This window comes from Tamandua tetradactyla, chromosome 5 (genome assembly GCF_023851605.1).
Source record: "Tamandua tetradactyla isolate mTamTet1 chromosome 5, mTamTet1.pri, whole genome shotgun sequence".
In the NCBI taxonomy this organism is placed as follows: Eukaryota; Metazoa; Chordata; class Mammalia; order Pilosa; family Myrmecophagidae; genus Tamandua; species Tamandua tetradactyla.
Genome location: NC_135331.1, coordinates 28107058 through 28121201, shown reverse-complemented (window position 1 = coordinate 28121201; position 14144 = coordinate 28107058). Strand labels below are relative to the sequence as shown.

The 14144-nt window shown below is 68.0% G+C and overlaps 2 protein-coding genes across 3 annotated transcripts; both read right to left on the bottom strand.

Annotated features, from left to right (window-relative positions):
- Positions 1–3963: 3963 nt before the first annotated feature.
- Positions 3964–5005, bottom strand: GP1BB (glycoprotein Ib platelet subunit beta). Its single transcript, XM_077159337.1, has one exon. The coding sequence runs from the start codon at positions 5003–5005 to the stop codon at positions 4193–4195; it is 813 nt and encodes a 270-aa protein (XP_077015452.1). The 3' UTR covers positions 3964–4192.
- A 982-nt stretch (positions 5006–5987) lies between these two features.
- Positions 5988–13302, bottom strand: SEPTIN5 (septin 5). Of its 2 annotated transcripts, none has more exons than XM_077160355.1 (11): positions 13295–13302; positions 8986–9082; positions 8741–8827; positions 8407–8530; positions 8113–8247; positions 7776–7893; positions 7567–7668; positions 6722–6818; positions 6481–6616; positions 6248–6350; positions 5988–6154 (listed from the first exon to the last, which is right to left on the bottom strand). In XM_077160355.1, the coding sequence occupies exons 2-11, from the start codon at positions 8993–8995 to the stop codon at positions 6098–6100; spliced, it is 969 nt and encodes a 322-aa protein (XP_077016470.1). In that variant the 5' UTR covers positions 8996–9082; positions 13295–13302; the 3' UTR covers positions 5988–6097. The 2 variants fall into 2 exon arrangements, with proteins under 2 accessions (XP_077016470.1, XP_077016471.1); XM_077160356.1 differs by lacking the exon at positions 13295–13302 and adding an exon at positions 9700–10108.
- Between the last annotated feature and the right edge of the window lie 842 nt (positions 13303–14144).

Here is a 14144-nt window from a genome sequence, read left to right as displayed (position 1 = left end):
TGTATGTGTGTGCTGGGGGATGCGGGGGTGGGGGGCAGCTGGGGCATCCCCAAGGGCTGTTGAAGGAAGCAGGGCCATGGCCAAGGTCAGGCATGTTCCAGGCTCAATGACCCCCAGTCCCCCCCTTGGTGTTTGTGTGTTGGGGGGTGTGGAGCTGCCCGGGAGCCCCCCCTCCACTGATTTATGACTCTCCAGGGGGTGCCGGGAGTTATGGGCTGCAAAGGCCATGCCCCCTCCCTCAGCCTCCTCCTTCTTGGGGGTGGGCCGTGGGGGGTGGGTGGCTCTCAGCTGGTTTCCAGATGGGCCTGGTTTGCAGGGGGTCCTGGGGGGGTGGGGGTGGGGAGGGTCCCCTGAGCAGAGAAGCCTGGCCAGTTCGGGCCGCCTGTGTCTCTCCATGTCTCTCTGTCTGGGGGAGTGCCTCCTGTCTCTGTCTGTCACCCCCTCGGCTGTCTCTGTCCCATGCAGCCCCCCTTCCCCACCCCTCGGGGTGGGGTTGGGGGTGGGGGGTGCAGGAGCCAGTGATTTATCATCCGCTGCCTGTCTTCCATCGGAAACGCCGGGGGTGGGCCCAGACGGTGAGCTGAGCTATGGGTCCCCCAGGGCCCCACCACCCACCCGAATGTTGTTTCTCTGTCTGGGCGGCAGGGCGCACCCCCTCACATCCCCCCACTCCACGGAGCCAGCGCTGTGGCCTTAGGGGTGAGTCCACGCCGGGTCAGCTCAGCGCTGGGGCCGGCACCTCTGCAGCCAAAGGACTGTGTGTGTGTGTGTATGTGTGTGTGTGTCTTTGCTAGAATCTTCGCCCAGCTCGAGGGGAAAGAAATGACTCCCAGGCTGCACCCCGGGAACCACCCTCCTTCCCCTCCACCCCTCCCCACCGCCACCCCACCCCCAGCGTCCCCTTGCTCCTCTCCCAACGGTGCGTCCCTGCCACTCACTGTCCCGGTCTCCCGCGGTGTATGCACACAGCAGGGGCTCAATAAGTGTGCACGGAGGAAGTGGGCGGTGGGCGCACCTGGGCTGCGGGGATCCCCCCCACCCCATCCTCCAACCCCGCGGAAGAGGGCCCCTTATCTGCCCGGGAGACCGGCTGTCAGCGAGTAGAGGGGGGCGCGGGGGGAGGGCGAGGAAGGGGGTGCGGGGGGAGGGCGGGCCGAACCCCACCACAGCTGGCCCGCACCCCACGGCAGGAGCTTTGTGCAGACCGCGAGCGCCCTCTGGTGCCTGTCGGGGTTGCTGCTCCCAAAGGAAGGCAGGCTGGGGGTGCCGGACAGGGCGAACCCCATTCCTCTGGCCGGGGCGGGGGGGAGGATTTGGCAGCGCAAGCGGCACCCACCCATTTCACAAACGAGGACTCAGGGGTCACGGCTGTCTGCTCTGGCTCACTCTATCCACCCCTTAGGGTCACTGGCTCTCTGGCCTCCTGCTGGCTTGAGAGTGGCCGGGCCTTGGGGACACAGGTCTGGACACAGTGTCCTGTCCTGTGTGTGGTGGCTGCAGGACTGGGACACTCCCTGGGAGGGACGTGCCTGATGGGGTGGTTCTGTGGCTGAATTGGGCAAGCAGGGCTCCTGGCAGGGGCATCGACACGTGCAAAGGCATGGGGGCTGGGCAGGACCCGGGAGTGGACCCCTGACCTGTCCCAACTGGAATGAGGAGACTGGGGCCACCGAGGGGACCAGCTTCTCTATCAGACGTGTTGCCTCTGAAATGGAGGACAATGCTTGGGGGGGTGCACTGTCCCTTCCCCCCATCTCTGCAGAGCCATTCATGGGCGCTGAGCTGGGACCGTCCATTTCCCTACACTCAGTAGAGGCCGAGGCCCCAGGGGCAGTGAGTGCAAGGAGGGTCAGCTCAGGGTCAGCGGCCGGGCTGGGCCGCTCCGGGATTTGGGACTGGGGCTCCCAGGTGGCCTGGAGAAGGTCAGGAGGGAGGCCAGGCCAGCCACCCATGGCAGGAGCCAGTCTGGCTCATAGAGAACTAGGGATGTGTGTGGGGTGGATCCTGGAGAAATCATGGGGTTCAGTTACCCCAGATGCTGTTCTACCTCACACCTGACCAAACTGGTTCCAGGTGCTTCCCCATCTGAGAAGTCCCTGCTGCCTCTGCAGCTCCTGCCTGCAAGCCCCGCCCTGTGCCTGGAGCAGGGAGCAGAGGGCCAGGGTTCCTGTAGACAATTCCCCACAGCTCCCACTGGGCTCTCCCCACAGCCAGAGGGGGCCTCCTTCTTTTAGCTTGTGGTCCTCTAGGACCCCCAGATCACTTTCTCTTGGATCCTGCATTTGCTCCCAGAGGGCCCCCATGAGCAGAGAGGGGATGGCAGGAGCCTACCTCAGCTCTGCTCCCATTGCAATCAGAGACCCCCCTCCCCCAAGGGGCTGAGATTCCTCCTCTAGAAAATAGGGAGCTATGCCCCCTCCCTGCAGCGCATTCAGACCTGTGTTACCTTGCTGCGACAATGACTGTTACCTCTGACCCCCACCAGGACCTCTGGGGGTGCCGCCCTTCCTCTTCCGTGGAGAGGGCGGGGTGGACACTTCGTTGGTACAACGCGATGTGGCGATAAGGCCGGATGGACGGTGGGACAGTCGGCCGCAGCCCACAATAGGCCGGATACCCCTGCACCTGCCCACAAAGGAGGGGGTGGCTCCTGCCTCGCCTCTGACCGGCAGCCCCGAGATAGCATCAGCCTGACCGGAGGGCCATCCGTCTTGTCCCACAAAGGCCTGGGACAAAGGCCATGTCAGTGGAAGCCTCCCCGACCTGGTCAGTGGCAGCCGGGCAGGGGATCCTGGCTGGAAACAGCCGTCCTGGTCCACAGGCCACCAGATGGGGGGGGCACGCCTGGAGCTAAGGGAGCGCCTGTCTCAGGCAACCCCTACTTGCCCCGTCCTCCATGACCCTGAATAGAGTCTGTGTCAAACTGGGCACCCACAGAGCAATCAGACCCCCAGTGTTGGGGGTCGAGGCAGTGGGAGATGGGGATGGGAAGGCCCAGAGAAGTCCCTACTGGTCCAGGCAATCGGGGAGGACTTCCTGGAGGAGGCAGCAGCACAGTGGAGGACTGAAGAGGGCAGGAGGGGAGGAGGGAGCAGCACTGTGGTAGAGGAGTGTGTGTGCCAGGGAGAAGAGGTGCCTGGGCAGAGTCTAGGGGGAGTCCTGCTTGGTGCCTCCTGGGTGTCGGGGTATGAGAGAACCCTGGAGTGGGGTGCAGGGACAGCTCTCAGCAGGCATGAGAGGGCTGAGAGCCTGGTGGAAGGGACAGGGGCTGGAGGCTGAGGCTGCAGTAGTGGGATAGGGGGGGAAGCTGGATGAGGGGGAGAAGACTTGTAAAGGCCTGGGGCGGGGGGAGCAGAGGTGGGAGGAGGACCCTGGGGTCCTAGGGATCTTGTCAGCACTGGAGACGGCACTCACAGCTGGGGGCCACCCACCTCCTGACCCCCACTACCCTTGAGACGATTGCCTGACACCCACCTAGCACTTCGGGCCTTGCTTCTTCCCAGACCCCCCAGGGACCCACCACAGGACCCCCACACTGTCTGCAAAGGGGCCTTGACATTAACCAACCACTTAACCCTTCACTGCCTGTGAATGCCTTAGAGAATCTGAATCTCTACACTGGCCACCCCCCACCCCCCCACCCACGAGCACCCTCACTTGGAGCGTTCTCACTCTGTCCCATCTACACAGTTCCCGCCGGGGCCTCACAGCCCACCGGTGTCCTGTCATCTTTGCCTCCCCAGTACCTCTCCGTGTCCTCCTCTGTCCCACTTTGTCCTCACTGCGCAGACAGCCCTTCCACCTGAAGCTTCTGGGGTGGGGTGGCAGTGGAGGGTTAAGCCCCTGCCCTCATTTTTGCCCCCATGCCCTCTGGGGTGCGTGTGCATAAGTCCCCCCCACCACAGACTGCGTCCTCCCCATCGCCTTTCCCCTGTTTGAGTCCGCAGATACGTGGTGCAGATATGGGTAGACAAGGTTTATTTCACATAGAGGTGGGTGTGGGGGGGAGCCCGGGGTCTGAGTGGCCTTTGGCCCCCCGCGCTCCAGGCGTGGAGGTGAGTGGGCTCTCCTTGCCCGAGCTGGGTGGGTGGGCTCCGCAGTGCCTGGCCGCCTTCGACTGCGGGTAGGGGGGTGGTCTTGGGGATTGGGCAGGAGCAGAGGATAAGGGTGGCCTCCAGATCAGGGCGATTGCTCAGAACGCGTCTTCTGCCGCGGGCCCCGCCACCAGCGGGACGCCCCACGACTGCTCGCGCCCGCCACGGACGCGGGCGCGCAGGCCCCGCAGGCGGTGCAGAAGCAGCGCCAGCAGCAGCGCGTGCAGCAACCCCAGGACGAGTAGGGCCAGCTGCGCCACCAGCGACCCCCAGCAGAGCGCCCAGGGCGCACAGGCGGCTCGCAGCTCCTCCTCGGCCAGGTATGGCAGCAGGCGGCCGCGCAGCTCGGGGGGCGCGGCGCAGCGCAAGTCGCGGTAGAGCGCGCGTTCTGGGCGGCCCGCCAACCAGGCGCGCAGCGGCACCAGGCGACAGTCGCAGAGCCAGGGGTTGGCGCCCAGGTGCGCGACGCGCAGCGCGGGGAGCGCGTCCAGCAGCCCCGGCGGCAGCGCCGTCAGGTTGTTGCCGGTCAGTACCAGATCGGTGGTGCCTGGCGGAAAAGCGGCGGGCAGTGTGGCCCGTGTCAACCCGCGGCGCCCGCAGTCCACGCGCGTCCCGGCGCAGCGGCACGGAGCGGGGCAGCCCACGACCGGGCGGCTCGGAGGCGCCACCAGCAGCAGCAGCAGCCGCATCAGCAGCAGGCCCAGCGCCCTGCGCGGCCCTGAAAGGGAAGCGCCGCGGTGAGCCGAGCCGGTCCCCGAGCACCCCCATTCCGCCCCGCATCCCGGCTTTGGCAAGTTCCCTCCCAGTCCGATCCAACGCGACCGCAGCGCGTCCCGACCCAGCTGCAGCCCAGGGAGCGGCTGGGGCCCCGGAGGGGGGTTACTCTGGACCCCAGACTCACCGGAGCCCATGGCGAGAGGAAGGCGGCCGGGCATGCAGTGGGGCGCATAGCGCGGGCCGAGAAGCCGGCGATAAGGACTCCCCGCCCACCCGGGCGGCCGCGACCACAGGGCAGCCAGAAATATCCCCGAGGCCTGGGGCGGGCGGCCCGGCCGTTCTGATAGAAGCTATCGCCAGGGACCGAGCTTCCGCCCCCACCCGCTCCCGGGGCGCACGCAGCACTCGGACACCGTAGCGACGTTCACCAACAGTATTCCCCTGTCACCTGGACAGGATGCGACATTCACCATTGAACAAAACGGGAGCGTGGGGTGGGGTTGTGGGAAAGGGGCATGCGGGTAGGTGGACCAGGGAGGGCCAAGGGCTCGGAATCCCGGCAGGACGGCAGAACAGCAGGGCCCTCGGTGCAAGAAACCTCGAGGGGCCGGGGGGCCACGGCAGCCCTCACCGCCTCCCCCTCGCTGCTACCGGAGTCCCCTGAGCCCGGCTGCGGCTGTGGGGGAGGGGAGGGGCAGTCTGGGCCCAGTGCCGGTCTGGCCCGCAGCCTTCCCGCCCCCTGAGGTCGGAAAGTCCCCTGGCTGGGCTTCTTAGGACGGGGGTGGGGTGGGGGGTGGGGAAGGTGTGAAAAGGGAAGGAAAGACCCTGGTCACGGTGCCACAAAGAGGGGAGGGTCTCCACATAGGTTGGCGGCGCTGGGGGCAGGTACACCACGGTCCCCAAGTCCGCCCTGCGGCCCTGGGATAGGAAGTAGGCCCAGAATCTTGGGGATCCGTTCCCCCTTCTGCTGTGACCTTCTGGGGAAGGGGGAGAAGGGGAGATCTCAGAAGTTCCAGCCGACTTAGTTCCTGCTCCCAAGGGCGGGGGTGGGGTGGGGGAGTGGGTTGTTTGGTGGAGGTGGGGTTGGGGACGAAAAGATGGGTGGGTGCTGACAATAAATTAGGCTCGGCTGGGGGCTGTGGGCCCACGGCTCGGGGTCCAGACCACTCTGGGATTGGAATCGGGTCCAGGCCAGTCCAGAGACCCAGGCGAATCCAAGGTTGGGTTCAAGCCAGTCCCGACCGGGTCCGGGTCCAGGGGTCCAGGGAGTGGGGAGAGGGGGGCGGTCACTGGTCTTGCATTTGTTGCTTCATCTTCTGCAGCATCTCTTGCATGCGCCGCAGCTAGGGGGCGGGGCAGCAGGTGTGAGATGCGCGTGGGGACAGAATGGGGTGGGGCAAGTCCCCCCCGCACCCCCCCCCGGCCTACCCACTCACCTCCTCGTCCTTCATCCGGATGAGCTTCTCGGTCTCGGCGTCTGGAGTGGGCAGGGGCAGGATGGGGATGGGGCTCTCCATGCGGCTGTCCTGGGTGAGTTTGCTGCGGGAGGAGGTGGGAGGAGGTTGGGGCAATCCAGGGCGCAGCGCACGCGCATGCGCCGGGGGTGATGGAGCCGCAGCTGGGCGCCTGGGACCCGGATGGAACCCGGGTTGGGGGGGTGCACGCGCACCTGGTCATCTGCTGGATGCAGTGCGCGCGGTAGTTCTCGTAGTGCATGTCGCACGTCACGTCCTTGAGGTCGTGCATGTGGGTGCGGATGAGCATGTTGCGCAGCTTCACGAAGTCGCAGTGCGCCTGGTTCTCCACTGCAGGCAAAGGGGCGGCCGTGGGAGAAGCGTGGGGCGCAGGGGCCGGGGGGAGGGGGGAACCCGCTCACCCGCTGCCCTGCGCGGCCCATGAATCCCACTCACCCTCCACGATCCCCCAGGGGTAGAGTCGGCCTCGGACCCGCTGGCCCTTGGCTTCCACCACGGTGTTGCTGCCGATGACGGCGAAGGGCGCGCTCTCCTGGGGACGGGCGCGCGTTGGACACACGCACCCACGCACCCACGCCCGGTCGCAGCCCTCCCACACGCACCCCCTCTCCCCGGCCGTGCATGGACATCCGTGATCACTCTTCAAAGACATCATGGTGTCCACCCCCTGCTGGCCTCTGCGGCCCGCCAGTGCAGGAGGGGGTTGCAGCTTCCCCCTCCTGGGCCTATGCCAAGGCTGGGCCCAACCCCTGTCCCCCACCCCCCTTGCCCCCAGCAAAAGCCATGCCTACCGCTCTGTCCCCCTTTCTTTCCGCAGGGCTGTGCCCCTGCCTCCTACTACTCACGACCATGCTGGCTTTGGTTGCACCTGGGGGTCCCACCTGCTCTCTAGCTTGGGCCCTCAGGTGCATGCAAGGGGGGGCCGCCCCCAAAGCCACCCCCCCTTGGGTTCAGAATTCTGGGGGCCAGGGCGTGTTCCAGCTGTGTGGGCACTAGGCTGGGTCCTTCGCTGGTGGCCCCCGGGGAGAAGACGGAATATGAGCCGCTGGGTGGGTGACTGCCCGCTGGCTCAGAAACTACCGCACATGGGGCCCACGTAGCCCACCGCAGGCCAGGCTGGGCCCAGCAGTGGCGAGCAGAGGAGTGCAAGGTCTCCACTTCCCTGAGCAAACGAGCCCTGCCCCCGCTGGGTGGGAGCTGTGGGTGGGGGTGGGGAGCAGGAGCTCCGGCTTCCTCGGCCCCCGGGGTCCATCTTGTCCCCAAGCGTGGGACCCACCCACCTTCAGTTCGCGATCCTGCTGCTTGAAATCCTCGTCCTCGTCTGAGTCGCACTCGGGGAACTGGTACACGTGGATCCCGAACTTGTCAATCTCCTCCCGGATCTGCGGAGGAGCGGGGCCGGGCCGGGCAGGGCTGTCAGATGGGGGGCTGGGGGTGCAAGGGCGGGTGTGTGTTGGGGTGGGAGCCGGGTCCCCCGCGGCTGTCTCACCCGCTCCTTCAGTTTGCGGATCTCGCTGGGGACGAGGCAGTCGGCCTTGGCGATGAGCGGCACGATATTCACCTTCTCGTGCAGCGCCTTCATGAAACCCACATCCACGGGCCGCAGCCTGCGGGGGGGGGGGGCGGCAGGGGGAGCGTAGGTGGGTGGGTGGGATCGATGCAGCAAGCTGGGCCCATGGGCATGGGGGCTGGGGGTGGGTGAGGCTGGGTGTAGCAAGGGAGGGGGTAGCCCTGGGCGTTGGGGCATGGGTGCAATGGGTACAGTGAGGGAATGCTGGTGGTCTCGCAAACTGGGGCGGGGGGGGGGATCCCCGAGCGCCACACACCCATGTCCGAAGGGGGAGATAAAGTACAGGCAGCAGTGCACGCGGTTATCCTGGATGTTTTTGCGGTTGAGGCCGCTCTCGTCCCGGAAATACTGCTCGAACTGCTGGTCCACGTAATCGGTGATGGGTTTCCAGCTGGGGGGGTGGGGCGGGGGTTGGGAGTGGCCGGGAAGGACGGGAAGCAGGATGAAGCCACAGGAGGGAATGATCGGAGGGGGTAGGGGGGGGCTTTGTCCGGGCTGGGGAACGTGCATCCCCCACCCCCACCCACGCCCCCAGCAGGTCCCCCCTCACCACTCGGAATTGTTGACAGCATCCCCGAAACCTGGTGTGTCCACGATGGTAAGCTTCAACTTCACCCCCTTCTCCTCAATATCTACTGTGTGTTTCTGGATCTCCACAGTCTGGCTGATACGCTCTGGAGGGGGGCATTTTTGGGGGAAGAGGGTCTCTGCACGCCCCCCCCCCGCCGCCCCCTGCCCTGCACCCCATCTGCATGCATCCCGAAGCCTTGGCCGGACCCTGAGCGCCTGAGTAACACTGTGGGAGGAGAGGGGGGCGGGGACAGGGCCTGAAAGGGTCCCATGGCCGGGGGTGGATCCGTGGCTGGGTGGGGGCGGACACTCACCCTCGGCACTCAGCAGCTTCCGGTCCTTGTACAAGTCGGTCAGGAAGAGGCTGTGGACAAGTGTGGACTTCCCCAGACCGGACTCACCTGCGCACAGGTACAGTGCAGGGGCCAGGTGGGGTGGGAGGCCCCCACGACTGCCCCGGTGAGCCAGTGGCCCCTGCCACCAGCAACCCCCACGACCAGCCAGCCACCCAGCCACCCCTGCAAGGAGGCCTGGGGGGAGGGGGGCGGGTTCCACTCACCAGCCACCATGAGCGTGAAGTCAAAGCCTTTTTTCACGGACTTGCGGTGCACCTGGTTCGGTAGGGTGGCGAAGCCCACGTACTGCTTGTCGATGTCCTGGGGGTGGGCGGGGGTGGGTGGGTGGGGTGGGCAGGTCAGAGCCTGGGGAGGGGGCTTCCGGGGTGCAGGGGCAGGGGGCAGCCGCACGCCTGACCCCCACCCCACTCAGGCTCAGGCAGCACCGTGGGGGGCCACCCGGTCCAGGGAGGGACACTTCAAAGGCAGGAGCCCACGAGCAGAGAGGACTGATAATGGGGTGGCAGGGACCCCCAGACCCTCCGTGGCAGTGGGCTCGAGGGGGTCAGGCCGCAGCAGGCAGAGGCAGTGTCCTCCCTCCACTGAATGGGGAGGGTGGCAGGGGGCCCCTGGACCTCAATACTCACCCCTCCCGGGAGCACCAGGGGGTGGGACTCCCCAGCTGGCCCAGATCCAGCCGCGGGGGCGTCGGCAGTGGCGGCGCAAGGGCTATTTATAGACAGCGGCGCGGCTCCCAGCCTCCCCCCACTGCCCGCGGCCGGGCGCCCACCGCCCCCCACCCAGCCCGGCGGCTCCCCCACCCCGGAGGCCGCGGCCCCTGAGTTCGCCAGCTCCTGGGCGCTGGGAGAGGTGTGGGGGTGGCGCACACAATGAGTGTCCCCCTCCCCCCCTCCCGACCCCCACCCCGGCACACACACCTTGAGCCGCCTCTGGGCCTGGGTCCGAGGTGACAGCAACTGCTCCACCAGGCGGTCCTGGGGCGCCGCCAGCGAGTCCATCGCGGCGACCCCTCGGCCCGGCCGCCTGGGTCCCGGTTCCAGACCCCGGGAGGAACGCGCGGTCCTGCCCCGCACCCCGCTGGTGGGCCGGCTTTCCCGGACGCGGGAACTGGAGGCCCCGCGGCGCCCCACCCGGGCCTGAGCTCCCGCACCCCGAGCCAGAGGCGGGGCTTGGCGGGCGTCGCGGCGGTATTTGGTGAGGGGGGGCAGGCCGTCCCCCCACCCCTCACACCCCCCCCAACCCCGCCTGGCCGTCGCCAGGAAACAGTCGCCTAGAAATTGGGCCGCAGGCGGAGCCACCGTGGAGCTGCTGCTGCGGGGGGGGGTGAGGGAGGGGGAAAGGTAGGGGGGAGGGCCGAGCGAAGCGCGGGGCGGGGCGCGTGGGGCGGGGCGCGCGGGGCGGGGCACGGGGCCTGCGGGCTCAGTCCACGCGTCTGGACCCCGGGTGGGTGGGGTGGGGGCTGAGGGAGGCCGGAACCTACACGCGGCCCAGCCTCGGGGGTGGGGCTTGGGTGTCTGGTGTGGGGGGGGGAAGTGTGTGGCTGCCGCGTGTCCGCCGCCGGGAGCTGCGGCTTCCGGCCGCCAGAGGGCGCGGGAAGACCTCCCGGGACGCAGGCACCGCCCTCCAGCGCGGAAACCCGTCGCGCTCCCCGCCGCCCTCCCCGCAGCCCCGGCCCGTGGGCCTCGCGGGAGGGTCACAGCGCCTCCCACCCCCACCCCGCCCACGGACACGCCCCTCTACCAACCGTCCCGCGCCCCCTCCTTGCGACTGGTTCTCCCCCGCATCTCCCCTTACGTGCGTGCGTGCGTTTGGGGATGCTTTCCAGGCGGGGGCCTCCGACACACGCCGGGAAGCAGGGTCACCGCAAAGCCCGCAACTCCCGCGAGGGCCGTCTCGGACCCGTCCCACGAGCCGTCCCACCCTCCCCTCTCCACGTCACCGCGGGGCTCAGACGGCCGGAGCATGGGACGCTCCCCCAACTGACCCCCCCACCCCCATCCCCAGCTTCTGGGAAGTCGGACTCCGGGGCCAAACCCGTAGGCCACCCACGCGCAAACGTCCCCGCCCCTCGATGGCCCCCCGCGATGGGCCGGCGCCGGGCAGAGGCAGGGAGGAGGGTGCAGTGCCCACTCACTCATTCACCCACCGGGACCCTGGCGGGCTCCCACCCTCACAGACAGACCCACAGGACGGGGTGGGAGGGTCGCCTCAGGTGGGGACCCTGCAGCTGAGCACCCCAGAAACCGGAGGGTTCTAACCAGCAGGGCGCTAACACGTGATCAGCTTGCTGGGGGTCTCCAACGTTCTCCCTCCCCCACCCCCAATTTGAACAGGCCAGCAACAGCCAGGCAGGAAAGGGGGGACCTGCCCCCTTGAGGGTGTGAGCTAGTAGGACCCTCCCCCCAATGCAGGCTTGCTGCCCCAGCACAGGGGCCTCTGTCCCCCATGCAGCAGCACCCCCTTGCCCAGGCCCCTCGGCCATGCGCTCTGTGGCAGCTGGCACCTGGGGAGGGGGGGCGGGCCGCAGCTAGAAACAGACGAGCCTTTCATTCCCAGGGTGTGGAGGGCAGGTGGGAGCCCCACAGCCGCCCAGCTCTCATAGCCCTGCCACCCCCTAAGTCCCTGCTACCACGGGGCCTCTCCACTGGCCCTAGCCCTCTGCCATCGTAACCTGCAGGAAATCTCTGGACTGAGTCCCACCCCATCCATGGGGCCACCTTAGTGACCGTCCTTCTGCCCTGTGCTGGCCCAGGTAGGCCGGCCTTGCTAAGCTGGGCATCTCCAGGAGGACCTGCCACCTTGGATGGGAGGCTGGGAAGGGACCTTAGCATCCCCACAGCCTGGGGTCTAGCAGGGGGCCTGCAGAGCCCCGGCTGCCTCAGTTTCTCCACTGAAAAGGTACAGCCTCTTGGGAAGGCTGAGTTCTGGAACTCAGCCCAGCGACAGCCTCTGGATTGCCAGGGGGAGCCACAAGGCAGGGGCCCTGGAACCCCCTTTCTCTGGCCTGGGGGCTGAAGACAACCACTTCTTCTCCTCCTCCCCTCCTCCCAGTTCTCTGAGGCTCTCGAGGCATTTCCATTCTTAGAATCACCCTGTGCAGCTCTGGAAGCAGCAGCAGGAGCCAAGAGAGCCCCCAGCTCCATGTATGATGGGTAGGTGGGGCACAGGGGCTGGCACCCCCCCCCCCACTACCTGGGATGGAGCAGGAGGGCAAAGAGGAAGGCCCTACCTCTACTTGAGATGGGAGGTGTCAGGAAGAGCAGCTCTCCTGCCCCTGTCCTAATCCTACCCCCACTCACAGGGACCACCCCAAACCCCATCCCAGGCTCCCTGGTCTGTTCTCAGGGCTCCTCCCTCTGGCCCTCAGGGCAGGGGATGGGGCGCAGGAAGAGCAGACAGGTCTCCACTCCTGCAGCAATGGCCAAGAGGGCCTGGGTGGTGTAGCCATCCACCCCCTGCCTGCCCCGGGGGTCTGGCATCCCCAGCTTAGGTCCTTCTCCTTCTCCCAAACAATAGCTGGGCAGCGCGCGTGTCCCTGCATCTCAGGCATTGTCTGACCCACTAGGATAGGAGGCAGCTTCCTGGGGAGCCCCTGGCTGGCAAGCCCCACCCCACTTCCCAACCCAAGCTTCACCCGCCCCAGGGTGGGGCGCGTTCCTGAAAGCCCATCACCCTCCCCTGGTGCTCCACCTGGACCCACCCTGGACCTGGCTCCCGGGGTGGGGGCCCACCCAGCATCCGCTTGGGGTCTCACGGCTTTGTGGAACCCGGACCCGGGCTGGGGTTTCCCAGTGGGTGCCCAGGCCGTCCTCCCATTGGGTCCTGCACTCCTGGAGGGTGGGAACCAGGCCAGCCCCCTTTTGGGGGAGAGTGGGGGACACAAGGCTATCTGCACCCACTAGCTTGGAGGCCTTGTCTTGGGCGCAAGGATGACTCAGACCCGCCCTGGAGGCCCTGGTTGGGGAAGGGGCCACGCATCTCTCCATTCATGGCAGAGGGACATGAAGGTGCAGGAAAATAAGGCGGGTGGCCAGAGCCTACCTTGGGTGTGTGTGTGTGTTTGCGGAGGTGGGGTGGGGGTGGGTGGGTGGTTCCCAGAGGTTGCTCAGAGACAGTTTGCTGGCTGGTGGGCCCTGAGCCTCTCCCTACACCGGTGGCCTGCAGGGACCACTGCCTCCCACGGGAGACCTCCCTCCCCCTCCCCGGGGTACCAGGTCCACAGGGGCCCTGTGAGCCAGGAGATGCTGGCACCTGCCCACTGGCCAGGGCAGGCTGGGGCTCGGCCCATTCACACTCCCCCCCCCCACTTCTGGGGAGGGGCCCAGGGCCCGGCCAGCCAGGGAACCCCGGTGCACATCATCAGGCCCTGCTGCCCACCCCACCCCACCCCCGCCCGGGCTGGCGACAAGCTGTGGTTATCGCGACCGGGCGGGGTGACAGCCGGCGGGGGCGGGGTCGCGCGGGGCGACGGTGGCGTGGGTGCCGCCATGAGTGCCAGCCGGGAGCACGTACCTGTTTGTCCTCTGCGGAGCCGGGTGGTTGGGGAAGGGGTCGCGGCGGGGTCCGGGCCAGGCGGGCGGGGTGGGTGTGGGGGGGCGGGAGGGAGAGATGGAGACATGGTGAGAGCGGCGGGCGCTGGGGACAAAGGCGCGCGCTCGCGTTCGTCCGCGCGCGCGTGCAGCGCCGAGCGCGGGGCTCACCTGGGGTCGCCAGCTTGCTTTTGTAGCGCAGGCCTGTGCTCATGGTGTCGCCGGCGGGTGGGGGTGGGGGGGCGGGTGACAGCGATCAGGAGCGGCGGAGGCCGAGGCCCGGCTGCGTGCGGGGTGACTGGCCCCTCGGCTGCCACCGCCCCGCCCGCGCCGCCCGCCAGCCAATCGGCGCCCGCCGCACCCACGCGCGACCCGGCGCGGCCGACCGGGGCGGGGACCGGGCGGGGACCGCGGCGCCCCCACGGACCGGACGACGCCCTCCTCGGACGCCACCGCCGCCGGCTGTGCCCCGCCCCGGCGGGACTGCCACCGCGCGCCCACCCACCACCGCGCGTCCCCGTCTCCCCCTCCTCCCTCCCCCGGGTCTCTCCAGGAGCCTGTCTTGGGGGACTGGGAGTGGCACTGTCTCCCGCCAGCCCCTGCCACCCTCCCACCCCGCTGAGTCAGCTGGTGGCCCCCTCCTCACCCCCTTGGCCCATGGACCATGGAACAGGAGAGGCAAGAATCACTCCCAGGGCCTGCCCTCCCCCAGCCGGCTCTGTGGGCACCGGTGGGGTAAAACTGGGTCGCCTGTGAGGAGTCTCTGGGCTGACACAGGACCAGCCAGGCAGGTACCCGCTCAGGTCCAACCTGCAACCTGCCCTGCCAGCTCG